The following is a 27366-nucleotide window of genomic DNA, read 5'->3' on the forward strand; positions in this document are numbered from 1 at the left end:
TGCTCCATAGAGTGAAAAAGTTGCATCCTCATGTTCAGTGTTTGTGCATTTTTAGTGTATTCCTTAGAATGGTGTTGCTGCAATAAAACACCAACATGGCCATGTTCACATCCACTCACTGGGAGTTATGGTTTTATGATGTATAACGACACCACCTACTGGTCTTAACAGTTAAAAAGACAAAAGCATAAAGTAGTTCAAATTTTTGTAGAATTTATTACAATTCCACGTTCATAAACAAAAAAAAACGGCAATTGCAGAAAATATGTACAAGTCTTTTTTTTAAAATACTTGTGACAAGTTTCGGGTACCAGTCTCAGCTCCCCCTCCCCCCCTCAAAGAAAAAGTTCAGTCTCTGTAACTATGCTTCAAGTGCAGTGCTTTCACCGGGTGATTTTGACACCAGATGTGGAAGAGGTGGACGCAGCTTTGCCTCCCCACCACAGCCTGTCGATGGCCACAGGTTACAGGAGCAGATTCTCCTTAAGCAGCAGGCTGAGAATGGGCGCCATCTTGTTGGAGCACAAACAGCTCAGCGGTGCTATAAAAAGGCCAGTCCAGTGATGACATCCTATGGCTTGTTGTCACTCTCACCCAGTTTCCCTTTGTCGTACAATAACATGGATCCATCAGAGAGGCGCTGACAGGTGTGGCTGGTTACAGCAAGTGCTTTTAAGACTTTGTGACAGGAGGGGGGGGGGGGGGGTTTGAGGGAGATCCAACTGCGTTATCATGTCTGACACAGTTAACACTGTCTACTCTGGCAATGTGATGTGCAACGAAGGCTGTGGTGCTGGAACTGGAAATGATGGCTCTGATAAGGATACGTGTGCTTGAGAGGGGAGAGAGACACCACCACACTCTGGTGAAGCTGCTGCTCACTACTGAAGGTGGAGTAAAACACCGAAGGTGTTTGCTGCTGGCGATAGATCCAACTGTTCCATTCTCTCAGTGGTTTTGCAAAGGGTGTGTTGAAGGTGGTTTACTCAACATTAAATCACAGGATGTCTGACAAACTTCAAAAAGAAAAAAAAAAAGGAATATGTTCCAACATCTTTTCTGGAAACCTTTCGCTTTGAGAGCAATAAAACGTACTACCAGTTCTCACTGTGGCTGTGTTTGAAATATTGCTGTGGGACACATACTGTAACTGTCATCCTGTGTGAGTGTATGAGAGTCTTCTCAGGCTGCGACCAGGTCCTGCTTGGCCACCAGACTGCCGGGGGTGGGTCGTACGCTACTGCAGGGAGTGCATGAAGCTGTCCAGGTTGTATTCTGTGTCGTACTGCTGCTGGTCCCACAACTCTCCCAGGTTGTCCAGCACAGATTTCATGGAGGACTTCCCTGGTGTTGATGACGAATGCTCACCTCTGTCACACTTATTGTCCTGAAACATTTAAAAAAAAGGAAGTTCAGCCCAAAATGCACAGGTATGGCACCAGAACAGGCATTAAAAGGTGGGAACGTTGTTTTCCTGCTCTGTCCAGTCTCACCTTGTCCAGAGTGAAGAGGTTGAGGAGCTGGTCTGTGCCCATGCTCTGCAGGCTGGTGTTCTCCTGGTTGATGATGGTGTTGGCGATGCTCATCTTGAATTTCTGCAGTCCCATGATCTTCTCCTCCAGCGTGCCTCGAGTGATGAGCCTGTACACGTTCACCACGCGTTTCTACAAGACAGACAAAGGTTTAAATGCATACCTCACATAATCTAAGGCCTGCTGGCTTGGTTTTAATGTCACAGTGCAGCTTAAAAAACTAAATCTATCCTAGCACAGCACCTGTCCAATCCTATGAGCACGATCCATGGCCTGCAGGTCCCTCATGGGGTTCCAGTCATGTTCTACAAACACCACAGTATCTGCGCCTGTGAGGTTCAAACCCAGACCACCGACATGGGTGGTCAGCAGCAGCACATCAATGGAGGGATCGTTGTTAAACCTGAGAGAGCATTAAACACGTTAAACACGAGAGCATTAGTCTCACACGACACGGCAACCGATTAAAAACTTTGCAGAGGAAAAGAAGTCAACTGACCGGGAAACGATGGCGTGGCGCTGGCCAGCCGGGACGCTGCCGTCCAGCCTCAGGTAGGTAACTGTGGGCAGTTTGGGTTTGAGCAGGTCTTGCTCCACAATATCCAGCATACTCTTCAGCTGACAGAAAATCAGCACACGGTGCTGGGCCACCACTGCCTCGGTGCCCCCCTCTGATCCCCCACCACCCCCGAGGCCACAATCCAACAGCAGCTGGGAACACGGAGTGAAATATTTATCACGTAAAGAAGAAAAAACAGCGCTCCTATTGGACAGCAGCCGCTGGTGAACGTGCTTTATGTCGTCAGACGGCTGATTACCTGTTTGAGAGCGGAGAGTTTGGGCGCGTGCTGAATGTCGCGCAGGTTGGAGTTCTGACTGGCCAGCTGCTCGGCCACGCGTTTGAACTCTGGATGCTGCGCCGTCAAGACCAGACTCGGGTGATTGCACAGCTTACGCAGGTACTGCAGCGCCTGAAAGAACGGACGTAATGTTAGGATGAAAAGACGAGGATATAGTTATACATACATAAAAAAATATAAAACTGATCCAACAACCAGTGTTTATCGTCAATAAACCACACCCATCCCACACTCCACAGGAGGGAGGGGAGAGTCTGTACCTGGAAGACGTGGCCTGTGGCCTTCAGTTTGGGCTTTTCCTCTTCCTCAGCCGAGGCCATGGAGATGCTGTCCTCCACGCTGGCTTTGGCTCTAGACTTCGCAAAGTCTTCATATAGCTGAACCTGAGAGTAATAAGAAAACATAGCAGGTTATCACACCAGTTACAGTACCCGTAGAATAACATTTAAAGGGTTTAATAGCTTCGATAGTTTTGGCCACCGGTGAGAAAAATGAAAAAACCGAGGCACTGGCTAAAGCTGCAATATCTTCCCATCTCCCAAGTTAAAACAGAGTCACCGGAGGGGCCAAAGGTACCTGCAGAGGGCTCAGGCTGCAGTAATAGTCCTGAATTATCTTAGGAGGAAGGTCCTGGAGGACATCCTCCTTCATCCTCCTCAGAAGGAAGGGTAACACCTGTCGATGGAGAGCTTCCATCGCCAGCACACCTGACAGGGAGGAACCCATACTTTCACTGTTCACATCTCATTTGCAAAAAAAATTACACTGAAAGTCAGAAAAACATCCTTTTCAGTTCGAAAAGTCAAACGCTGCGACATCTGCAGTGTTATTCAAGACTGCCAAAGAGCGGACGTACCTGCCTCCTGCTCCCGCGAGGAGCTTTTGGCATCTCGGCTGGCCAGGATCGGCTTCCCGTAGCGAGCGGCAAACTGCCGCTCTGTTCCAAGGAAGCCCGGCATGAGGAAGTCGAACAATGACCAGAGCTCCAGCACATTGTTCTGAGGGCAGAGAGCAAAAACATCAACGCTCTGAAGCCATCGCAAAGAGCAAAGCAGCCGGATCTCCGTGCGCCTCACCTGAATGGGCGTTCCGGATAAGATGACGCGGAAGTTAGCAGCTAATTGTTTAATGGCTTTGGAGAGTTTGGTTTTCCCGTTCTTGATAACGTGACCCTCATCGAGGATACAGTAATTAAATCTTATATTTCTGAAAGTTTTGAACAAAAAGAGAAAAGGGTCATCGAAAAAGGATTCCAACATCAAAAAAACCCACCAAAAAGAGACAGATGGGGGGGGAATACTCACCTAAAAAAGTCGATGTCGTTCCGTACAACATCGTAAGAGGCTACTACAAGATTGTGTTTTTTCACTTGGTGTTGCAACCTGGAAAAGTAAGTCCACGGTTAACGATCTAAGCATCGTATTCAGCTTAGAAAGACCAGCATGGAGCATCCCCCGACCGCCCGATCCTTACCGCAGCCGCTCTGTGGGAGGCCCGGTGTAGTGCAGCGGGTTCAGGTACTCTCTGGAGCAGAACTTTCCCACTTCGTCCACCCAATGGCCGGTGAGTGTGGGGGGGCACACCACCAGAGAGGGCAGGGGGCTGCAGTCCGCATGCTTGGTCTTGGCATATTCCTGTGCCCTGAATCACACACACACAGCAAGCTTCAAACCCGATACTGCTGAAAGTTTCTTCCTGCTCATATATCAGCACATTTTCAACATTCTCTCAGCTAAAAGGATCATATCTACTGGGAAAAGTCCTATCTAGAGGGTAACATCAGAAGTGAAGTGAATGGAACAATGGGTGGAACTCAGCATAGAGTAAAGGGAAAGAATGAGGTGAGTCAGCGTGCTGGGACCGTGGAGCTCAGAAGTGCCGTTCGGTACCTGAGGTAGTGATCTCCTGCCAGAATACAGATGGACTGCAGTGTTTTACCGAGGCCCATGTCGTCGCACAGGATCCCGTGCAGCTTGTATTTGTTCAGGAATGACAGCCAGTTCACTCCGTCCTGCAAGAGGAGACGGATTTATGAAGCAAATCCTTAAAAATGGCCCTCAGACTGAGAAAGTTTGGTTTCGAAGGGCTCCTACGTCTGTAACTGCACAGCAGCAGCACATGAAACAGGACAGCTGCACAGCTCTATTAAAGAGATGGATGGCTGGTTACTGCAGAGCTGCCAGCACACACCATCACTAAGAGGAAGCAGTGCGTGCGCTGTGCCCCCCCCGCCCCATCACCACTTGACTGCTTTTAATGTAAAAAGTCAGAAGCACTATTTGTGGTCAGCATCTCTGTCGTATGCGCTGCTGAATTGCTGCATTTCCCTTTCCTGAGTCTAGCAGGAGAACGATCACACTTGTGGTGTCAGCACAGGCACTAAAGCATCGAAATGATCCAGAGGTGGATTGAATGTGTAACGGGTCAACGGGTGGGCCATTCTCCATGTGTGACACACACACACACACACCTGCTGGTACTTCCTGAGCTCAGCTTTTATCGGCACAGGAATCTTATAGTTCTCCAACTTCCTGCCATCTAACAGCTGCTCCAGAAAGTTGCGCTCTCTGGCTTTCTGGCGAATCAGGTCGGCAGACATAGCGGGAGGGTCTGGTATGCCCGCCTGTGGAAAGGGAGAAATGAACGCCATCATCAGAATCGAAACGGCGAATAAGAATAAATCTCTACGGTCTGAGTGCTCAAACCTCTAGTGGCAGCAGGCGGATCAGCGTAGCAAAGCACTGGGTGGCCATGAAGCGAATGCTATCACTGGGATCGCTCATCCGTCCCAGTACCGGCACCACCAGCAGCACGATGTAGGGCACGATGTCAACATCCAGCTGTTCCATGACACCTGGAGCGATGCCGGTCAAGGACAGTAATGTACAGAAATAACAGCAGACACCACGGTGCTCACTGGGACGTTGTGTAAGTGTACATAAAGACAGAATGCAAAAAAAAAAAAAAAAAAAAAAAAAAGAACTCTGAAAAATATTCACTCATTTTGAATTTGAAGCAGCAGCACGTCACACAAAGTAAAGCATGGAAAAAAAACAGCTGGAGGAACATGTTGCAACTAATTAGGTTAATTAGAAGCAGGTCAGTCACGTGACCGGGCATTAAAACCCTTCTTTAAAAGAAGAGCATCTTCGTCTTAGAGGTAAAAACAGAGCAGAGGGCTGAGCAGTCTGGAGACATGTGTCCATCCTCAGACGGCACGGCAGCATAAACAGGACCGATTCTGTCCTGGAAATCCCTTCATGAGCCCAGGAACACTTCCAGAAGTCCTGATCTGCGAACACGGTTCATCGTTCCATTCACAAATGTAGGTTTAAAGCTCTCAGTGCTGGACTGGCCGGCCTGCAGTCGGGACTTTTCATCAAAACGACCCAGGACTGTGAATCCTGGGACAACAGTCCTCTGGTCTCCTCAGTTCCACAGCTTTTACAGACTGAGGAGGCAATGCCACACCATGGTAAAAAACGTGGCCCTGTCCCAACTTAAAGACGCGTTGCTGCCTTTTTTCATTAAATAAGTTAAATCTCTTGTAACTTAAAAGGCGTCAGTGAAGGATACAGGCTAAAGCCTCGATGGCACCCTCCTGTTTGGTGCAGTCATCAATAGCAGCTAACCAGGGGAGAACACACTCGAGGAAACTGTTCATCGTCTCCAGTGTGGCGATCTTACTGAGCACACCCACGCAGCGCGCTGCCATATGTCGCACCGCTGTGTATGGGTGCTGCAGGCAGGTGAACAGATGAGGTAGATGCTCCAATAGCTGGGGGGGGGTGGAAACACACAAGACAGGAGTTCAGTCATTTTTCAAAAGCCAAAAAGTTGCTGTGAGAAGCCTTTTAGAGTGAGTAACTCCTGAACTGATAAATCCTGTTCCATTACACCGGTAACTTGATTGAGTGGGTCAAAAAGACCGTGTTTAACTGTGAGATCTGGATTTGATGCAATTACACTCTTAACCTGCCATGAGTGCGACAAAGAGCAGTCCTGGTGGATCAGCGGTCTTACCAAAGGTCTGAGCTCAGCAGCCATAGCTCCAGCTATGACCTCCAATACTTGCAGAGAGTTGACCAAATCCTGAGCGGCACCATCTCCCCTCTCCAGCTGGGCCTGCCTATCTAAAACACACAAGAGACACACGCCGTGATTAAGACATGCGAGGACCGTCTAAGTGGGGGGGGGGAAGCCACTTAAACTCATACCAATGTACACAATGAGGCAAAAGCTACAGATGATCCAAGATTTTATGATAAACTCTGCAATTTCTTGGTTCTTGAGTAGTTTCACACAAACTAGAATCAATGCAACACTAATTGCTATATTGTGAAACAATAGGCAACGAAACTGCTGTTCGGTACGTATCAAATACTCAAAACGTACCCATGGTCCGGTCTTCTGCCGCCACCGTCCTCAAAGGTCCCACTGTGTTCTCCCACAGGTACGGCAGGCGCTGGGTGAGGTCTGAACCAAAGTGCCTGGCGACGGTTGTCAGGCAGAAATCGGCGCCTCGTCTTTGAATGAGAAATGGCTTCTTGCTCTTGAGAGGGTCAGAAGAAAAAAGAAAAACCAAATAAAACATGCAAACTGGACGCACAACCTGATGCTGATATGGGCTAAATGACGGGAATGTAGGCTCCAGCGGGCCTTTTGCACCTCATCATTATCAGTCCCAACAGTGCTGCCAGGAGGAAGCTCTGTTGTGTGGTTCTTTGGAGCTTTCGGGGCGGGTCCCCTCTTACTGGTGATGGCAAACGCAGCTCTTTGGTGACGGTACAGGGTGATGATGCCGTGGGTTTTGTTGACCACATGATGCATGCCATCTTTCTCCAACCCACCCCCTGACAGAATGTAAGATGGGATAAGTAGGGACATTTTAACAAAGTATTTTTGTCCTCGCTGACAAAGGATTTAATGTTTTAGAGGCCTTGATGTGGAGCAAACTATACAATCCTCCTAATAAACTACTGTAAAACTCTTACCTTTGGCATCCTCTTGTGCTGGGGGCACAGGGCAAGCAGAAGAAGGTGTGACTGCAGAGTCCACGCAGGCTGAGGCACACAGGTTTTTGATGATCTTGGGGTTGGGGCACGGCGAGCGGGAAGAACACTGCTGCAACAGCTTGGCTATAAACGAAGCAGCGTAACCCTGGATCAGGGTGTTCTCCTCCCTCTTGATAGCTTCCATCAGAGGCCTGACCAGAGGGTTGAGTTTGTCAGGAAGCACTTGCAGGTTGATCACCGCGCAGGCCGTGAACATGTGGACGCGCAGATGCAGCTGCTGCCAATCCGAGTTGGTCTCCACCACCGTGGACTGAGCCTGCTGCCGTTTGCTCTCCAGCGCCTGCCACTGTTTCGACTTCACATTGAGACCCGCTGTGGACTCTGCAAAGATGGTGGTTACCTAGAGAACAAGCAGGGCGCAGATGTGTTTGACTCGCATCAGTTTTTCTTGGGCAGAGTGACGAAATCCAACATTTATGGGCACCAGAACAATTTGGAAAGTTTCCTCGTAACTCATAAGGGAGTGGAAAACCATCTTCAGTGCACATATTTAATCTTTTGTCAAATCTTATGAAACAGCAGGGAGCGGGAATTTATGTGCACATGTGTTTTGCGTGAGTCAGAGACTAAAGAGAGCATACGAAGCCAGCTTGGAAACCACCCACCCAGTTTATAAAAGCATTTGAGGAAAGAAAAGAAAAGAAAAAAACACCACAAACTGCATTTCTTTTCTTGAGCTGCTCAAGTTGCCTTTTTGTGACACCGCCTGATACCGGCGTCATCAAGATATGAGTCAAGCCATAAATATCAGCACATTTAACTACCCTGGAAAGGATGAGATGCCATTCCATGTACCCACTTTAAATGTTTTTGCAGAGGCCCGTCTGTTTAAAAACGAAGGTGTACAGCGCTAACGCATCAGAGTGTGGATTTACCAGGTCGTTGGCTTGGTCGATGGTGAGAACGCTGCAATTAAGACGCTCTTGAAGGTCTATTTGTGCCTCAGCCAGCAGCGCCATCAGCTGCTTGCACTCATTCTGCATGCGTGTGAAGGGGATAGCGATCTCATCGTAGTAGAGCTGCTCCGTCAGGATGGCCAGAAGACGAGGCTGCACCATGGACGACACCACCTGACAGTCCTGACGGGATGAAAACAAACCGAATTGAGCCTCTAGCTGTCCCGCTCAGAAAAACATCTCGTTTGGTCCGAATGGAAACTCTTTCCGAGCGTCACCTTCTGCAGCGTAGCCCACTCACAAAGCACCAGTGCCACAGCTATGCGCTGCAGGGCAGACTTGGAGTTGAGGTGGAAGAGCAACAGCTGGCCCAGAGACTCAGCTGGTCGGATCTCCTGAGATGCAGCGTTGAGTTGCGGGTCACAGATGCACCGACACAGCGCCCCCAGCAGTCTGGATTACAGGAAAAAAAAAAAAAAACTGCAGTCAGAGTGTGCTGCAGCTTCAAAAGTATTCCCCCAACTCTCTGTTTTTGAGAGAAAAACTTACTTGGCAGCCATGAGTCGGGCGCGGACCACGACATAGTCCCTCGTCACTGGGTCATCAGTCACAGTCTCTGCACCAGCTATATATTCCTGGATGGTTTCCTTCACCTGACAGATCCCTTGACGTGCCTTTGTTCCAGCCTTATCCTGTTGCATTACCGATATTAATCATCAGTTAGCATATCTAAAAGAAAATGTCATGTTGTGTTATAACTGTTAAAAGTCAGAAGGCCTTTTCATATTTGCCTTATTACACGTTGGTGTCACATATGAAACTACAGTGAACAGCACTGTGGTTTGAACAGGGGTGGTTGAAACACGCTATGAGTGCAAATACAAGCCAGCAAAGCGGAACATGCCACTCTAACCAACAGCCCTGCCGTCACTAAGCTTACTCCAGCCTAATGTATGTGTGGGCACACATTGATGTATCGGCCGATCTGCTTCTTTCTGGTATGTGAATTACCAAAGACGAACAGCAGCGGGTTCAAGAAGACGTCTTCATTGCACCATAAGATGTGTGAAAAGGACACAAAGCTCCCTGTTCTTATCTTATTTTACCCTCATGCCGACTGGTAGATTGTCGCCTAGCAACTAAAGCAAAGGGCATCAGTGCAGTGCTTCTTGAAGTCACTGTAATATTTCTATGACAACGAGGAAGAGATAAGCCGTGCCATCAGGACAGTTAGAGTCCTGACTCAAATGAAAATATTAGCGTCCCCTCATACACAGCACCAGCTATTTGGGTAAAAAAAAAAAAAGAATTATCGTGCAAAAGATAAGCTTCGATTCCAGAGTGAAAGTATTTAGTTCTAATGTAGATCGAAAGATTTACAACCTTGGAGCGGGCCTTGACTTCCAGCAGCATGTTCACGTCTATAGGAATGTGAGAGGCCTGCATCATGAGACACAGCCAGGCGCCCATCCACGGACAGCTGGCTGCTACCACGTACTGCTGAGGGGCCTGAGACAGCAGCTCCATCCACACCTGCACACACACGCATTAACAACACAAGAAAATCCTCCGCAACGCCCTCCACTTCCAGTCTATATCCACAAACACCATAATCTATGATGAAAATGAGCACAATCATTCCAAACTCTGGCTGTCAGCTGAAGTGTTATTCAACAAACCTTTTGAATCAGTTCAAGGATTTCCTCGTTGCTCTCCAGTATGCAGGACTGAAAGATGTGCCGTAGCATGTCTTGTAAGATGGGATTTATCCACATTGCACAACTCTGAGGAAGACAAAAAACCATCTGATTTATTAGGGAGGGCAACAAAAAACACAGACTCCTCTGCAATTTCCAGCATTTCTTACATTTACCGAATCTTATATTCTTTGCCAAATACATTTTTGTGATAAAATGAGGGAGTTGACCTGATCGACTTTGGACAGCAGTGTGTACAGGGTTTCCAGCGCTGCCCTCCTCACTGATGATATAGTGTGTCTCAAGAATGGCCAAACGCGGGGAACCAGGACAGTGAGCGACTGCTGCATGCTGGAGGAAGAAAGAAAGTCAAAAAAACTAGACAGGAAGGCCCTTCGAGACCACTGTTCATTTAAATAAGAAGAGAGATAACTTATTTGTGACTTTACGTTAAAAAGGTAAAGAACTTAAACAAAACTGAAATCATAATAAATATCATACAACAAGACAGTTATGCTCATAACAATGGGTTAGATGTAACAATGCAGCGATATAAAATACAATACACGGGCAGGTCAGCCCCACCCAGTTACTGACCTGCACTGTCGGACCTGTGGATACGTTAGCAGCGAGGACAGCAGAGTCATAATGCTGTTGGTGGAAGCGGTGAGATCATCCAGGTCCAAAAGAGCATCCCACAGTGTGTTCACTATGAAGGGAACCTGAGAGACAATGAGATTTTGCAACTAAATTACGGCATACAGAACAAGCAGAGCGTGTAAAACAAAAATCACTTGAAATATTTTCAAAAACCACAGAAAACAAATGCGAATCAGACATGTTTCCATAGACTGCTAATAAATGAGGCCGCTGAGAGTTGCCAGAAGGTGGTGGTGTAGGCTACGTTGGCAGTGGTTATTAATTCAAAAGAGGAAGTAGTCATCTCCTGACCTTACTGGGAAGAAGCTGCACCAAGCCCTCCACCACAGGGATGAGGGCTGAGGCTGCCACAGCCCTGACATCATCATCTAAATCCTGCAAGCCTTCAGAGATCGCAGGGAGCACCCGGGGCAGTAGAACAGCAATCAAGTCCTGAGACACAAGAGGAGACGGTCAGCAACATGTACGACCACACGATCAGAGGAGCCCATATGCAGCCAAATAAAAAATGTGCACATGTTCCTCCATTCCTCGCTGCATATGCTGCTGCTTCTCTCATCACACACACACGGAACAGGCAGTACCTGACGGACAGCCAAGGCGTACTTGATCCCCAGCAGGCCGCCGTGGCGGACCTCCCACTGGTCTTCTTTTAGCAGCTTCAACAGAACGTCAACCGTCATGAAAACACCCGTTTCGTTCATGTGGCGCAGCGCCACGCCAAGAGTCTGGGCGCACGTCTCCCTGACGGGAGCCACCACCTGCCGAGACAAAGGCCCGGGTAAACGCAAGGCTGGAGGATGTCTTTGATGGGAAACGCCATGACGTCAACCAAATAAACTGGGATCACGCGTTGCATGCCAGCTGCTCTGTGCAGACACCCTACCTCATCGGAGACAAAATCCCCAAAGCGGTCCAAAGCGAAGACGCAGAGGAGGCGGATGACCAGATCCTCAATCCACTCCTGGTGTTGGCGCTTCATCTAAAGCAAAACATCCGAACAGCTGGTGTCCTTTTTGTGTTCAACCCTCGACAAAATGCTACCAAAAACCTGACGGCACGGTTAGGACGTACCTGCTCTGCGGTGCTTCCCATCAGCTTCCCTCCGCTGGCACCGTGGGACTTCAGGATTTCTCTAAGCCCCGTGCCTGCACCATGGCGAATCTATAAAAGGTCACAGGGTTTTTAGTTTACATTTATATTCCACTGGCAAACAGAAGCCTTTTTATTCGGGTTGTAACTCCGCTCACACCTTCACGCCCAACAACTTCACCATCAGCTCAAATTAATAATGAAGTTAATCGGAAGCATCTTGTTTTTACCTCCCATGACGGATTGAAGAGGTCATTACAGAGCTCCTCACTGAAGCTCTCCAGAGGCCATTCATGCATCTAAAAAGGCAAAGCAACGAGACCATCACTGGCATCCGAGCGATGGATCGCGGACTTGAAACCAATGACTTATCGAGTTTCCCTTTTTCTGATTCCTTACCTCCTCTAAAAGACTGGAATTATCTGGAACGTTGTCGATTAAGACTTTGTGCTCTGTTGCTGGTTGGTCAATAACGACGTTGGTGGTTTTCCTTCGTTTCTCCTCGGGTTCTCCTTCAAAACTGTCGTTGCTGAAGACGAATGGAGAAAAAGAAAGAGGCGTCACTTTCTCACAACGAGGGCTGTAGTCAGGCTTTAGGTCTGAGGATTAAACGTGTCGACATCACTCTGTGTGTTGCCACAAAGGCACACCCACCTCTTCTCACTAGTATCCACATCTCTGGATCTTTGCTTTGCCACTAATTTAGCCATCCTCTTGGCCTTGTTCTTCTGACGACTGCTCATGCCTGGCCGGAACTCCGAGTCGATCAGTTCAGCAGCTTGAATGGTCTGACAACAAAACCATCGCGTTGATTAAACCGTTTTAAACCAATGAACACAAAAAACAATCAGCTGCACCACATCGTCAATCCAAAACTCATTTGCTCTATGGTCTCAAAACTGAGCACATTCTCCTTTAAGTAGAGCAGCCAGATCAAATATCTTCTCCCCACCAAGTCATGCAAGAGTCCTTTTAATGTTATGAAGGGCTGTTATATGCAAGGAATTATGGTTTACTCAGGTTGATTTTTTCATTTTTCTTCCTCTCTCCCCTAAATGGGACTGCCAAATATAATTGGACAGGAGTTTATAGACATTTATGTTTGTCCCTTTCAAACTGCGGTGGCACATTATTGTGTAAGAAAAATCCCACCCTTGCTTTGAAAGGCAGTGTCCACTTTTAATTTGTTCAAAGCAGAAAAAAGGGAAATAAAAAATACAATAAAACAGAAGGGCCAGGAGGGGAACAGAGGAAAACAGTTGCTGCATTTTCTTTTCTTTTCTTCTCTTTCTTAAGCTCTAGTTGTACTTAACCAGATCCAAAAGTCCATGACCTTAAGTTACAGTCCTGGGATCTGTGTCAAACCCACCTTCTCACAGGAGGACGGCGTCCAACTCTTTTATTTGGCAGATACAACAGGCTGCTATAGCACAAGCTGCAGTGGCACATTTTTAAGATCAAACAACTGAGACCAGCTCTTGTTTGTTTCCTTCAACGGTTTGAAAGATTAAAAAGAAGGAGGAAAAAGAAAAATCATGCCGATCAAACGGGTTGGTGACTCAGAGCCAAACACTGAAATGAAACCCACCACATGGTTGCGGGAGCTGGAGCCCGCTGTGCCTTTGATTCCTTGGGTTCTGAGCCCACTTGCTTGACAGGAATAATCTAGGTCCTCGTCATTGAACAACTCTTCCGTATCCATTCCTATGGCAGCACCCATGTCCAGGCCCAGCTTCTTCTGGAGAAGCTTCCTCTGGTGGGCGAGACGTTCTTTGGGGTCCATCTCACCTGAGCAAATGTGACGAGAAGCGGGGACGGTTTAGAAAGTGGGAGGAAACGGTGGAAGAGTACACTGTGATGGTGTCAGGAACACTTTGTGTGCATGTGTAAGAGCAGTGGTGAGTAATGCTGGAGCTAAGTGCTGGTAGGTGGGGGGAAAAAAGAGAAGTGCTGAAGCCGAAAATAAATATAGAAACAACATGAAAAGCTTCAGTGTCTCTGCAGAACTTGAAAAATCTTTGACAGTAAAGTGAGCCTTTAATGTGAAGCAAGATCAGATAATAGACAAACAAACCACCAGCAGAATACAGAAAATGACTTGCTGACAGGAGCTCGTCAGACGATAAGAGTGGCGGTTTCCCTATTCAAATTCACAACAGTGGCCTACGCCGGCTTGTGTGGGACTGGTTGATTACTGTAGTTCACTGTGCAAAACAAATGTGAAGTTTCTGGGAAACGGCTTAAAAATAAGGTGCACGACGTGCATTTATGTCTCGTGTCAAAATAAACAGGCTGGAAATGATAGCCTGAGGGCTACAAAAGCTCATTAAGGTTGAAGTACACACCAGTTTTGTCATCCTGCAGCTCAAACTCAGCCCCTGCAGACCCCAGCAGAGACGCTCCATGTTTGAGGAGACGGGAGATGTCAAAGTGGCAGAAATTCAACCGATCGCACGACGACTCCTCTGGAGACAGCTCTTCATAAGACTCTGTGGGAAATAAAGAGTCTCAGAACCATGTATTTGGTCCTTAAGCATACTTTTTTCTTCTTCTTTCCCTAATTCACAATGAACTGCGGAGGTTTATGCATTTAGGAACAAAAACCTGCATGTTTTACCAACACACAGAATCTATATTCAAAGCGGCCGCTTCTCAATGTTTCGTGCCACTAAATGCAGGCCACGGATTACAAACTTCAGTTCCACGAGACGAGCGTTACCAACCTGGAAAAACATCACACACAATCTCAGACTTCACTGAACATAAAGCAGCCGAAAAAGCTCACCTTCCTTAGGCCTGGGAGCTGGGTTCCACCCAGGAATATTCTTTACGATGGCCTCCACAGCTTGGCCCGCAGCAATTCGAGTGTCCCAGTTGGGACTCCGTAGATAGGTTAAGACCTTATGATTTGACAAAAACGTGATTTTGTTTAGTACCAACAAAGACGGGGGAGGAAGGCAAATGCAACAGCCAACACAAACCTATGCTTTTTGTCCCCTTTGTTAAGCATTTAGGAAGTCCACAGGACCACATGAAAAAATAAATAAACAAGTAAAAATCTAAAAATTCTGTGAAACTCAATGACCTGCTTTGGAGAATTATACTGTGATACCATCATATATCAAAATTCAACACGTGGACAGCCAAGCATGTCCAAGTTGATACAGTTAATATCTTACAGAAGCTAGTAAAAGAATGTTGAGAAACCAACTAATCAAAAACCCACCTTCGATAAGAGACTATTGAGTTCGTGCGGGTGAAGTTTGACTACTTCTCCAAGCTGCTGGGCTGCCGCTTTTCTGGTCACCGGTGTTGTTCCAGTATCGAGCAGGATGAACAAACGGTCGAGTCTGACAACAGGTACCAAAACACACAGACGGTCAGAAGAAATATGGTCGACTGTAGGTGCATAACAACCACAGGGAGGATTCGTTTGATCAGTTTTGGTGACACGATTGCCTGAAAGTAGCGTGGCTCGCGATGCTTGCCATGTGTGGGGAGGATTTCAGATGTACCAGGCTTAACTGCATCAACTACAAATACTTAAGACGTGAATGTGCTCTGCTATGCAGGGAAAAGGAACCACGTGAAATAAGCAACGAGTCCAGTACAAATCAAAACAACTGATGATTTTGACAGTGACGTTATCATCGTGTTCACAGTTCGTGGACTTCAGCTTGCACTGACAAAACTGTGTCACAAACTAGTTTTTTAATTATTTTTTTTACTGTCTTTAATAAGACAATCCCAACAGGTAGTACGCCCGTTCCAACTCGCTTTCCTGACACAACTTCTCAAAAACATTAACTAAAGCTGTACTTAACTACAGGGGATCAGCAGAGGACTGCGGAGGACCAAAATGCAACACTGTAAATAAAGATTCCTGCTGTAAACTTAATTTCTGTTTGAGTAATACGTCCCATTATGTGCCACATGGAGTAATAACTCACCCCGGAACGTTACAAACTCCAAGCTTGCTTGCTAACCTTAGTCGGCCATGGCCACGCTATTCTCGGCCAATTTACAGCTAGCAGGCATTAGCAAGTGGGATAGCTAATTGTTAAAGAAAGTCGAGCATACAGAGCAGAGTCAGTGCTGGGCTCGCTTACCTTGATACAGCCATGGTCAGTTGTAACAGGAACTTCCAAGTCCTACATTCAACATGTAGTCAGTAACTTCTTATATTTATTCCTATGCAGGTTAACGTTTCCAATGCGCCAGAAAAAAAGCAGGCGAAGTCATTAGCTAGTTAGCAGCTCCGGCGAGCTAGCTGAGGCCCAGCCGGGCTGTGTGCTTCAGATCACCACAACTCTGTCTACCGAAGACAGCGAGCTCACAACCAATTCATGTCTTCAAAGTAGCCCCTACGGTTCCTCTGCCATCCTCTCCCACCAAATATCACCAAACACCGTCAGTCTATAGCTCAGTTTATCCTTCAGAACTCCTCGCGGATAAATATTTTAACCTAATAAGTATTAAAGAGTTATTTTGTTGCGCGACGAGGGCGACCCAGAAGACTGTTTTTATATGAGGAGCCATCTTGCATTTATTCTTTCCTCCATAGCAGGGGGACGCTGATTGGCTACAAGCATTTGGGAGATCCAATCAAAATGCATGTTAAAAGAGAAAACGAATAGAAAGAAAAAGGGCTAGTTTACAGTTTTCCTTGACCGTGTCAGGTACATAGTTGCGCTTGACATTGCTCTATACTGAATAAACATGCATCCATGTAATATACAAAACTGCCTAAACTAATTTTTCATGCTGTGGAAGATTTAATTTTTGAACTACCATCTACCGTCTGTACTGGAGACATGGTGTGAAACCCTTTTAGACTGACAAATCTGAACCTTTTATTCAGAATTTTACATGTATTTATGCATTTGAGGGGGTTTGTTTTCAGTTTACGTTGCAACTGAGTTCTGAGCTGACCATGGTCCTGAAAATATTGATCTCGGTTTCTTTGGGGGTGATAAAGTATTACTTGAGTAAATTACTTGAGTTACGATGTGATGTACATTAAACTGTGTTTGATTATGAGTGGCATTCAGTAGAGGTTAATCATGCTTAGTGTTTCAGATGACTGGGAGGTATTAAGTAGGATTAACAAACTGGGAAAACATGTAGATAGTGTTGTAGACAGTTGTATTGTTGCCTTTGAACAAGAAACAACACTTTTGAGGCAGACAAACTTTCACATTTAGCTTATTACTGTTCTGTCAAAATCGACTAAATGCTGCCGGTGACACTTTATTGATAGGATAGTCAGAGTTTATTAAGGTCCTTTAATTAATCCAAAAGGCAGTTATGTCTGAGATCGTAGAGAAAACAGAACAAGGTCAGAACAACACTTTGCTTCCACAGTATCAGTGTATGACTTTGCTTTTCCTCATAGTTGCAAAGAGACAAGAAAAGAGAAGTTAGACTTTTTGAGTGACCTTTCTCTCCCCAGTCTAATGCTATCTTCAGTCTCTCATAGTTGGGGGCTTTCATATCATACATCCTTTATTTCGCTGTCAGAGATATCCCAAAATCACCCAGAGTCACAACATTTTTTTCCCGTAAATGTGACAACTTACTATTACAAGTGTAGCGTGACCTCTGTTACTTGTAGGAATATAATTCTGAATTTCCTCAATGCAAAGGAAAGGATTAATGTATCACTGCAAATGCCTTGAAGTGTTGTCATATAAACCAGTGTTCTTCATCCGAGCCCTTGAAAAACGGCAGATTAAGGTCTAGTAAGCAGTCCAAAAAAAAGAGTATTTTTAGTCATACAAAAGATAATAAAACACCCACATACTATAGAGGACAGGAGAGTCTGAACTTGTCATAGAAGACTAAGCACAGCATGCACGAAGAGGGCAGCTTTTGACATGTGATTATGTTAAATCTTTGTATCGTGGACAATATCAGTGTGCAGAGCTGCTGCGAAGGATTAGAAATTATTTTTATCAGACTGTGAACATCCTGTCTGTATTGAGAATTTTGATTACGAAACATTGTTATGCAATGTCCAAAATAAGCTCCTAGTAGTGACATATTACTACCTACTGACGGAAAACTAACAGCGATAATGGGAATTAGTTACCCGAACCATTGGTTTTGTCCACCCATTTTGTGGTTCTATGCAAAAACAAAAATTAGTGAACGCATTTTTGACAAGAAAGAAATAGTTTAAAGAGAGTGTCATGTGGCGACCTGAACATTAGACCTGAACTATAGTCCTCTTCTCAGTACCGTCATTTTTCTCAGTACTGCTGAAAGTGAGAGAAGCAGAGATCAGGTGCAGTTGGTGATAATGCAGAGGAAGAAGTAACACATTTATATGCTCCAATTATATCGTTATGGCTGGTTGTCCGCGTTGTGTGTTTCACAATGTTGCAAATTCTCAATTCTTTAAACCCACTGAGACCATTTAGTAGGAATGCAGAACACAGAAACAATTGGAAATAATAATAGTAATAATAATAATGATAATAATAATAATCGTAATTAAACAGGCTAAAAGAATAGGCAAGCCTTCAGGATCAAACTTTGTGCCAATGGTATGATGAGTGTCATTTTGGCTCAACAGCCTGTACTTAGGAAGTCGTCAGCGGTGCCTGAGGCTGATCTTCTGCATAAATAACTGCGGTGAGATTGGAAGAGAGATGAAACAAAGAGATGTCTGTTTCATGCAACATGTTATGGGAAATGCATCCTAATAGATCGATTGCAAGTTAAAAGACAGCCGGTGACTGAATGTGTTGTGTGACATATTAAGCGCCATCTTTTAATGTACTGCTGAGATCTCAGTGGCATACGGTAATCATGCTGGCTTACATTTGTACCATCTGTCTACTGAGCACAGTGGCAAATACATGATCTGGACTCAATACAAGAGTGGGGAGTTTATCCTGAACTTTTGATGCAGTACATCATCCATACATATATAGAAACCCCGGTTCCAACTGTGAACTATTGTAAAGTGCAACAAAATCTTAAAACTGTCATGTTTGAATCTTGATTCAATGGAACCAGTATTTTTGTTATGCAGACTGCCAGACGACATCTATATGGTTCATATGAATGCCCATTAAACAGAAATAGAGCTTCAACTTGTTTAACCCTGAGACAGTTGAGTTTATCTGCAGATAATCAGTTTAACTTGAATGAATGGCTTCAGGATCAGCAAGTAAGTACATGACTACACAACTGAAGCAAAGCCTCGCTTCCTTTAAGACTTAACAACCCATCAGTATTTAACACAATGTGCTGGACATTTCATAAGTTCTTTATATAGCTTGCTTATATAAAGAATATATATATATATATAGCTTATATAGACTGCTGTCCTGGCTCTGAGATATGGAATTAGACCCCACTCATAAAATGTTTGATATTGAACCCAACATTCTAACAAAAGAGCAGTTTGTAAAGGTTTGCTGTTGCTTCATTGTTTCACAATAACACTTTTTCTAACATGACTCTTAGTAGTCATTGCCCTCTTACTTTCCAATAGCGTTAGGACCATCCCCCTGTTGCCAGAGTTACTCAGTTATTCCTGTTAACTAGAGTAGCAACAATGCCAAAGATGCAGCATTTCAACCAACTGGAGACTGCTATTGTAAAGTAACAAAGACTTACAGAGCACCAGCATCTCAGACCAAAGCAAACGAAGCTCAGAGGGGTCTTATTCTCTGGAATGTGAGAGCACTGTTGACTCTGATTGCTCTCTTTGTTGGGCATTTTTGCCAAATAATGTGGTGAACCCGGTGGAGGGAACATAGCGGTTTGCCAGAGCTTGACATCACAGGAAGGACTCCCCCATAACCAACCTGACTGCCACAACATAAGATACATTTTCAGAAATATTTGTGCTGGTTGTGTTGTTTAGTGCATTTAATTGGGAGTCCACCCACCTGTACTGAACAGTTAACTAATAATTGCACAATTCTGCCTTCCTTGAAATAGTTTCATGACAACAAACACTTCCACCAACAACTTGTGACTGTTTCAGCATTACCGCAGTTGTGGCACAGTAAATGATCGTGAACACATGCGCATTATTGGTTTCAGCGGAAGTGACACAAATAATTTTATCTAAGTCATCTTCACAATTACTTTTCTAAGTGAACGTGTGTTTCAGCCCAGGCAACGTGAATGATAGCAGTGTACATTTTATGCCCTGAGGCAGAAATTCTTCCTTGGCTTTTGAGGAACATCGTGACAAGTCAGACAACTTCTTGGAATTTAAGTTGCAGGGGTTGCACGCACTGAATCCAACCTATGCCTCTCTGTGGGAGGGAATTCTAAGCCCATAGTTACTTCTTTTTTCATCAACAACGAAGCTGTGTAGGATAGCTTAGTATCCTGTCTTGCTATCTTTTCTTGTAAATCTTTATCTTATTCCTCCCCTGCCACATTCTCCAGAACTATTCACTAAAAAAAAAAAAGCTTTAAAGGTGATCTTAAGTAGATCAGATCGATAGGTTACATGTAACTTTTATGTATGTTTTCATTTAATCAAACCTGATGATATTTTGTTTATTCACTTTACACCAAAAAAAGGGAAATTCATGTATGTATGAAAAAAAGTCTGATGTTAGAAAGTCACATTTACACCTAAATTCATAGCTACAGCTCAGTCCTTCTAGTGTCACCAACAGGTCAAAGTCATAGGTGTGTTTAAGCAAGTAACCTTATATGGCTGAACCTCGTTGAAATCATTGGTTTGATGAATGTCAATTTCCAGCTATAGGCAAGGCAATTTTATTTATATAGCACCATTCATACACAAGGCAATTCAATGTGCTTTACAAGAGAAATACATTAAAGGAACGATAGATCTTTAAAAACAAAAGATAAAAGAAAGAAAAAGTGCAGAAAATGCATTTAAAAAGCAAACATGAAGAAAAAGCAACAGCAGACAAATATAAAAACAATAGCTACAGATTATCCAAAATATCTGGTTCACTGGTAAGCTGCAGTAAATACAAGATTTGTTCAAATGCTAAAAAGCAACAATTTCATCTAAATGGTCAAAGTAAATTTTTAAAGTTTGACTATCCAACACCCAAAAAGCGCTCCATGGGGCTGACATGGATAGTAATTCTATTTGTAGAGTATCCAGCCTCGAGTGAGCATGAAAACAACTGCGTGTGAAATGTGAAAATGACATCCATGAAGGGATAGTTGCAATTTTGCCCCAATTGAGTAGCTCTAAACTTTAGCTCTAACCAAGTTATTGGATATCTTTCAACCAAGAACTTCCAAAGTTTCATCATAAGGTGTTGTGTTCACATTACCAAGGCAACGACAAAAGTTGCATCCATGAGGGTGATGGTTGCATTTTAGTCTTTGTTTTAATAGTGTTATTGAAACAAACTAAAGTGAAAAAGGCCATTGCCACATGTTGGTCTTGAACTTGCCACGAACGTATGAGTAAAAGTGTTGTGAGTAACCACTTAATCCAACATCCCCTTCCTAGCGCTTTGTTGGAGTGACGTCCACTTTAATGTGGGAATGCCCACGAGACTTGTTATTTCCTTCTGCCGCTCATAGAGAACAGAGTGATACATTAACAAGGACATAATGGATTGACCACCCGAGGCAATTCATCAGAAAACAGATTTGTTATTGGCACTTGGCTTCATGATGTACTGGCTCTAATAGTTGATCGTGTTTGGGAGTTGTCTGTTAAAAGTACATTAAAGGGTACATTATGGAAAAATAGCGCTTTTTTGTGCTTGATAGCATATGTTTGGGTGTCTTAAGTTACCAGCAACCCAAAAACACACAAAAACCCCACAACCCTGGTACTTTATTTTGGGCCCCCTGGATTTGAAAAGGACTCCCTTAACAACACAATTCTCATGTTTACCCGTCGTCCTCTGCTAAGCCTGAACCGGTTTGGACATAAATAAGAACATGAAAAGCACTTGAGATAAGAAACAACACATGGTTAGGATTTAATTTGCATCATGGCTTATTCAAAACAACAGGCAATCAAAAATGTTACCATCTCAAACCTTCTGTGCCTTTGCTGTGGCAATTCTCCATTTTGAACCTTATGCATTTGCAATAAAATTGCATTTCGTCTGTTAGGTACTGAGCTGACTTCATGTTGGTTCTGCTCATACTTGCTTGAATTCTGTCCATCTTTGGCACCTGCCTACATGCAGTGTGCAATACAGCGTTAAAGTTACCAGTAATACTTTAATACCTTGAAGCTATCGCAGATAAATGCCTGAAATTTTTTTTTTTGTCCTACTTATTTGACTGGTAAGTTAAATAATAGTAACATGCTTACAGCCTTTCTTTCTTCTAGTCCACGCTACATCTGCCTGCTGTACTGTGGACTGACAACTAACACCGACATAAGTCAGATACATGGAGCATCTCCCATGTGTGTCATACAATGTGTTAAATCTTGCTCTGCTTCTTTCAGTTTACGCACTGCAACTGTTCAACTTATTTCTATCACTGCCTTACCTCTGAACTTCATCAGGTCATTCTCAAATGTTAACATAGTATTGCGATTATGATCCGATAACAAGAAGAGACTTAACATGTGCTGTCTGGGCTGACTTCCAACTCCACTGTGGTTCTCATCGCTTCACCTTGACCACAGAGGACAAACAAAAGACATGTCATTTGCAACTCTACATCCGGACCACAGCAGGATATGGAGCAGAAATAAGATAAAGCAGAGTGGAAAAACTTGCTGGATGACTTCAATCTTAGCCCACCTACTGGTTTGGCAGACTTACAGTACGTGCACAGACTGGAGTAGGGAATCATGAAGAGCGAGAAGACTCTTCACCAGCTTCAGTCTGCTTCCTCCTCCACAGGAAGCCTTCGTCAGTGTGCGACCCCAGGCAGGAAACGCTACTCGTGCAGCCCTGACACATCATGATGTGGTGAAATCATGAAAGCATCAGAGGTTTACTTAAAGGTGTTCCGTCAAGCTCGAACACATTGTTTTTATAACAGGAACTCTGTTGGATTGGAGTGACTTCAGAACCCCTGGGGTTTCCTTTAAAGAATAACAGTTCCAGACCTGAAGGCGAACAAACAAAAGCTTAAAAGGGAAGACATATTCATGTGAGCTTTACATAAGAGAGGAGAGGTTTGTGTATTAATGCCTAAAGATATTGTCAATGTAAAAAGAGAAGAGCATGTGATCCAGAACAGAATAAATATTTAGCATCTCGCCTCCCAGTCTTTCTTAACCTCAAAGCCAAGAAAACCCTTGTGTGTACAACCTCTCCTTTGTGCACTTGACTATATATTTATCACTTGATTTTCAAGTGGAAATATAAAGGATGGTGCCTTCTGAAAACCAGATAGGAAATGCAAAAGGAGCATTAAAGTAGATGGATGGCATTTTATGTTACTCTGTCCAGTGTCTGAGGGAGCAAAGACAATTCAACAGCACATGCAAAAAAACAAGATGGAAAGTCAAAGATACTGAAAGAAAGAATTGGTGTGCAGACAGTAGAACACCTCGTCACCCCACATGAACTGTAGGCGATAGTCAAATTTCACATGAATTCAATATTGTAGAAGGTGTCAACTGTAAAAGCTAAAAATAGGAAACAAAAGATCAAAAAGCAAAGTCAACCACACAAAGGATCACAGAGAGCGTAACTACCACCCATTCACTGTGGTTGATCGCACAAAGGGGACTGATACACTGAACAGATAGGGCCTACTACTGAAATAAATTCAAATGAAGGCAAATTCAAATGGCTGCTGGTAGCCACGCACACAAATAAGGTTGAACCCAAGAGCCAATTGAGTAAGACAGAATAGTCCCCCCCCCCAATGATTAGTGTTAGATCAGTGTTTCTCAATTCTGGTCCTCGTGACCCACTGCCCTGCATGTTTTTGATGTTTCCCTCCTCCTCCACACCGGATTCAAATGATCAGCTCGTCATCAAGCTCTGCAGTGGCCTGATAAAGAGCCATTCATTTGAATCCGGTGTGGTGGAGGAGGGAAACATTGAAAACATGCAGGGCAGTGGGTCATAAGGACCAGAATTGAGAAACACTGGATTAGATGGTAAGGAAGTTTACAGGAGGTTCTGGTTCGGTGGGTCACTATAACGAGAGTGTTGGTTAGTTGAGTCCAAGGAGAATCCGTAATGTGAAGCAGACAGAGATGCTTACTTATTTACAGGAGGGGTGTGACACAGGAGGGGTACCAGGAAATTACAGATGTTTGTGAAGCTGTTCTGAGGCGCAGGCAGGGCGAGCAGGTAGCAGATCCGGCGTAGACTGGTGAATCATTGAAGGAGTAATAATTCAGTAGGATTCCAGGAACGAAGATCTCAACAGGGAGTAACAGGAAGAGAAGGCAAAAGTAAGTGGCAAGGAATAGCTTTGTTATGCAAATTAACCAGGAACCAGCTTTACAACAAAGGTAGTAAGACAATCTGGCATCCTCTGTGATGCCAGGCAGTCCTTATAGAGCCAGTGACTGATGATGGGAGATGAGCAACAGGTGTGCTGCAGGAGCTTCACAGACTCCGCCTGACACTCTCCATGACCTGCTCCGCCACACCTGCAACACGCAGTCTGCAACTCTGACAGAAACAATGAGCGCAGATGCAAGGAATGCTTTCACCTCATCCTGGTTTTCCTTGTTTAGATGGGGGTGTACTACTTTTATAGTTTTGGGCTTTTCATGTATCCACCGTTAGTGCCACTTTATTGCTCTGGTGCTTTCAGGCTAATCTGGAATATTTCTAGAGGAAATTCTAAAGATAAAAACCGCTGCGACTGTATGATTCTAAATTGACCTGTTTGTCTCTGTGGTGGTCCTGTGACGGACTGGCGGCCTGTCCAGGGCATACCCCGCCTCTCACCCAATGGCAGCTGGGTTAGACTCCAACCCCTCCAGAATTTCCATCCTCATTCCGGTCCTCGTTTTTCAGCTCGACCGATTCGCCAATTATTTCCTGGATAATCCCATCAGAAAAATCTAATTTATCAATAGGAAAAAACAACACTAGATTATCCAGTTAAATACTTTTTGTTTGATGCCCATTTTATGTTTAGTATGTTTATTATTATCTAACTTTATTAAAAGTATATCATAGACTTTTCTGATTTGTGCTTTTCTTATACTTTCTACGTTTACTGCTCAACCCATTATAATGCACCACCGTTATGCCTTTATTCCTCTATAATTAATCTATAAATCACCATTTTCATTACCTTATAGACACGAAATGTTCAGACAATGGTCCTATAATTTGCTGGATTACTTGGGTATTTCCCTGTTTTGTCATTTTTTATTTTAATGGGAATAATCAATGCTTCCCTCCAGCTCTCTGGCAACTGTCCCCCTGCCATACATTATCATCAGAAATACCTTGATTAACCGTCCTATAATGACATTTTACAACATCAAAACAGCTCTGTCCACCAGAGAAATTGACTTGGCCATTATCTCTGCTTTTTCAGTATTTGTCATCGCAATGTCATTTTAGCTCTTTAAAACTGGCTGACCCCCCCTCCGTCCTGTCTCCTTTCATCTTCTTCATCACCCCCCCCCCAAAAAAAACTACCCGTATTGGAGTCCCATTCCCTACCGAGGCGGGTAGTTGTAGCTCAGGAGGAAGAGCAGTCACCCACCAATCAGAAGGTCAGTGGGTCAGCTCTGGCTTCCATGTGTTGAAGTGTCCTTGGACAAGACACTCAACCCCACATTGCCTGCTGATGTATCCACAGGTGTATGAATGAATAGAAAACACGTAGTTAGGCATAGACTAAGACGTGCTTTCTACACGTGTGATTGTGGCATGTGGTGTTGAAGCGCTTTGAGCGGTCAGTTAGACTAGAAAAGCACTGTACAAGTACAGTCCAGTGACAATTAAAATTTTTGCTTGCCTTATAGTTCTTTTTCATCCTTCTTGTGCGTTTTTATGATTGATCAGTTTCTGATAACTGAGTTCTTTACAACAGTGTTTCCCAACGCTGGTTCTCAGGGCACACAACTCGGCATGTTTTCCATGTGTCCTTGCTCCAACACGCCTGGTTCAAATAAATGGGTCAGCTGTTCTGCTCTTTAAGCTCTACAGAAGGCTGGTGATGACACATTCATTTGAATCAGGGGTGCCGGAACAGGGAAGCATGGTAAACATGCAGGAAACACTGCTTTACAGCACTTGAAAAGCTTTGTTTCTGCTTTTCTCTGCCTCTTTACACATTAACTGCAACCATGGGACTCTTTTCTTTTACTGCTTTTCCTTTACTCTTTGGAACTGTCAATAAGGCGGCATTCCTTATTCCTTGTTTTATTTTGTTTTCAAGTTTCATAAATGTCATATTATGACTTAAGTGCAGTAATATCTTTATATCTGTTTTGCAGAATATTGAATAGTGATCACTTCCTGAAGTTTCTATCCAGTCACTTAACAGGGCAGTCCGGTCTGATGCTACAGTAAGTTCCAGTACTGATTGTTTCCCTGTAGCAATTCCTACAGTCATTAATACACACCAGGCCTTTCTCATGCAGCATATTCTCTCCAACATGTCCAATAATGTTGAGGTTTTTGCTGCCCCATAGTGAGTTATGCACATTAAAGTCCCCACATTACTTTTACCTTGACTGCCCCCCTATTCTAACCTGTAATCTTTTACGTGGCCTATAATAATTTATCATCACAAAGTTCTTCTTGCCTGTCCAAACCTCCACTTTACCCTTCGACATCAGATGCCAGGAATAATTTTTCTTCGTCTGTCAACATCCTTGTTTTGTCGGCCTTCTGTTCAGTCATTGTTATGGATCATTTTCTCTGACTTTGTTCAGCATCCTCTCCTTACTGTCCCACTCTCTTAATGTTCATCAGATATGGCACCTTCTTCTTTACTTTTAGAACCTCTATTCCACGTTTCACTGCCCAGTGTGCCACAATATGTTCACCTCCACAGTTACAACACTCCCCTAACGCATCCAGAACCACTTCCCTCTGATCCAACTCCTGTAGCCCTCATTCTGTCCTGATTCACTGGATTGGGGAAGATATCTTGTTCTCTAAATCCTCTGGCAAAAAGTGCATTTGCTTTAAATGTGTCACAAACATTAACCAATGCATAACATCTAGTAATTCTTTAGTTTTAGTCTCTGATGAGCAAACCATGTGCTATGATGAAATCAGCCAACTTCTGAGACAGTTTGTTTCAAATTTGAACACCATTAGAGGGACCAGTCCTTTGAGTTGAGATTAATTTTGGAAATAGAACAACTAAGTGCTTATACTGTGTCTTTAAAAGCATTGTAATACCAGTTCAGGAGGCAGACGTGTCTATAACCTAAATAAGAAAGTTCGACAGTCCCGAACACTCAGGAACAGAATGGATGCAGCAGACTCTCTGTGGTCAGGGCAGTTGAGAAAGTTAAAGATAGAAATGATTATCTCTCATTTCAGTCATGATGACCTCATCAAAAGTGAAGTCAGGGCAAAAAAAAAGTGCGAGCACTCAGAAACAAAATAATAAAATCCATAATCATCTCTTTTCATTTGTGTTCAAGTTTAGGCAATTGCAGCAAACGCCGTGCC

At 44.2% G+C, this 27366-nt stretch overlaps 2 protein-coding genes across 2 annotated transcripts in view; one reads left to right on the forward strand and one right to left on the reverse strand.

Moving 5' to 3' along the window:
- Positions 1–27366, forward strand: part of opn3 (opsin 3) — a 200632-nt gene that overhangs the window by 105032 nt on the left and 68234 nt on the right. The window lies entirely within an intron of this gene.
- btaf1 (BTAF1 RNA polymerase II, B-TFIID transcription factor-associated) lies at positions 197–16372 on the reverse strand. The gene is made up of 38 exons (XM_072391422.1): positions 15922–16372; positions 15039–15162; positions 14598–14712; positions 14158–14301; positions 13401–13600; positions 12467–12600; positions 12212–12341; positions 12043–12111; positions 11795–11884; positions 11607–11702; positions 11305–11481; positions 11012–11152; positions 10658–10782; positions 10291–10411; positions 10043–10147; positions 9747–9896; positions 8913–9055; positions 8642–8816; positions 8343–8546; positions 7387–7807; positions 7061–7245; positions 6788–6944; positions 6416–6525; positions 5969–6170; positions 5098–5246; positions 4863–5015; positions 4282–4403; positions 3866–4033; positions 3697–3774; positions 3469–3598; positions 3249–3390; positions 2969–3099; positions 2653–2775; positions 2351–2503; positions 2032–2243; positions 1776–1935; positions 1494–1664; positions 197–1387 (listed from the first exon to the last, which is right to left on the reverse strand). Exons 1-38 carry the CDS (start codon positions 15933–15935, stop codon positions 1238–1240), a joined length of 5574 nt encoding a protein of 1857 aa, XP_072247523.1. The 5' UTR covers positions 15936–16372; the 3' UTR covers positions 197–1237.

Source organism: Leuresthes tenuis, unplaced genomic scaffold (assembly GCF_036924035.1).
Source record: "Leuresthes tenuis unplaced genomic scaffold, fLeuTen1.0.hap1 SCAF_8, whole genome shotgun sequence".
Classification (NCBI taxonomy): domain Eukaryota; kingdom Metazoa; phylum Chordata; class Actinopteri; order Atheriniformes; family Atherinopsidae; genus Leuresthes; species Leuresthes tenuis.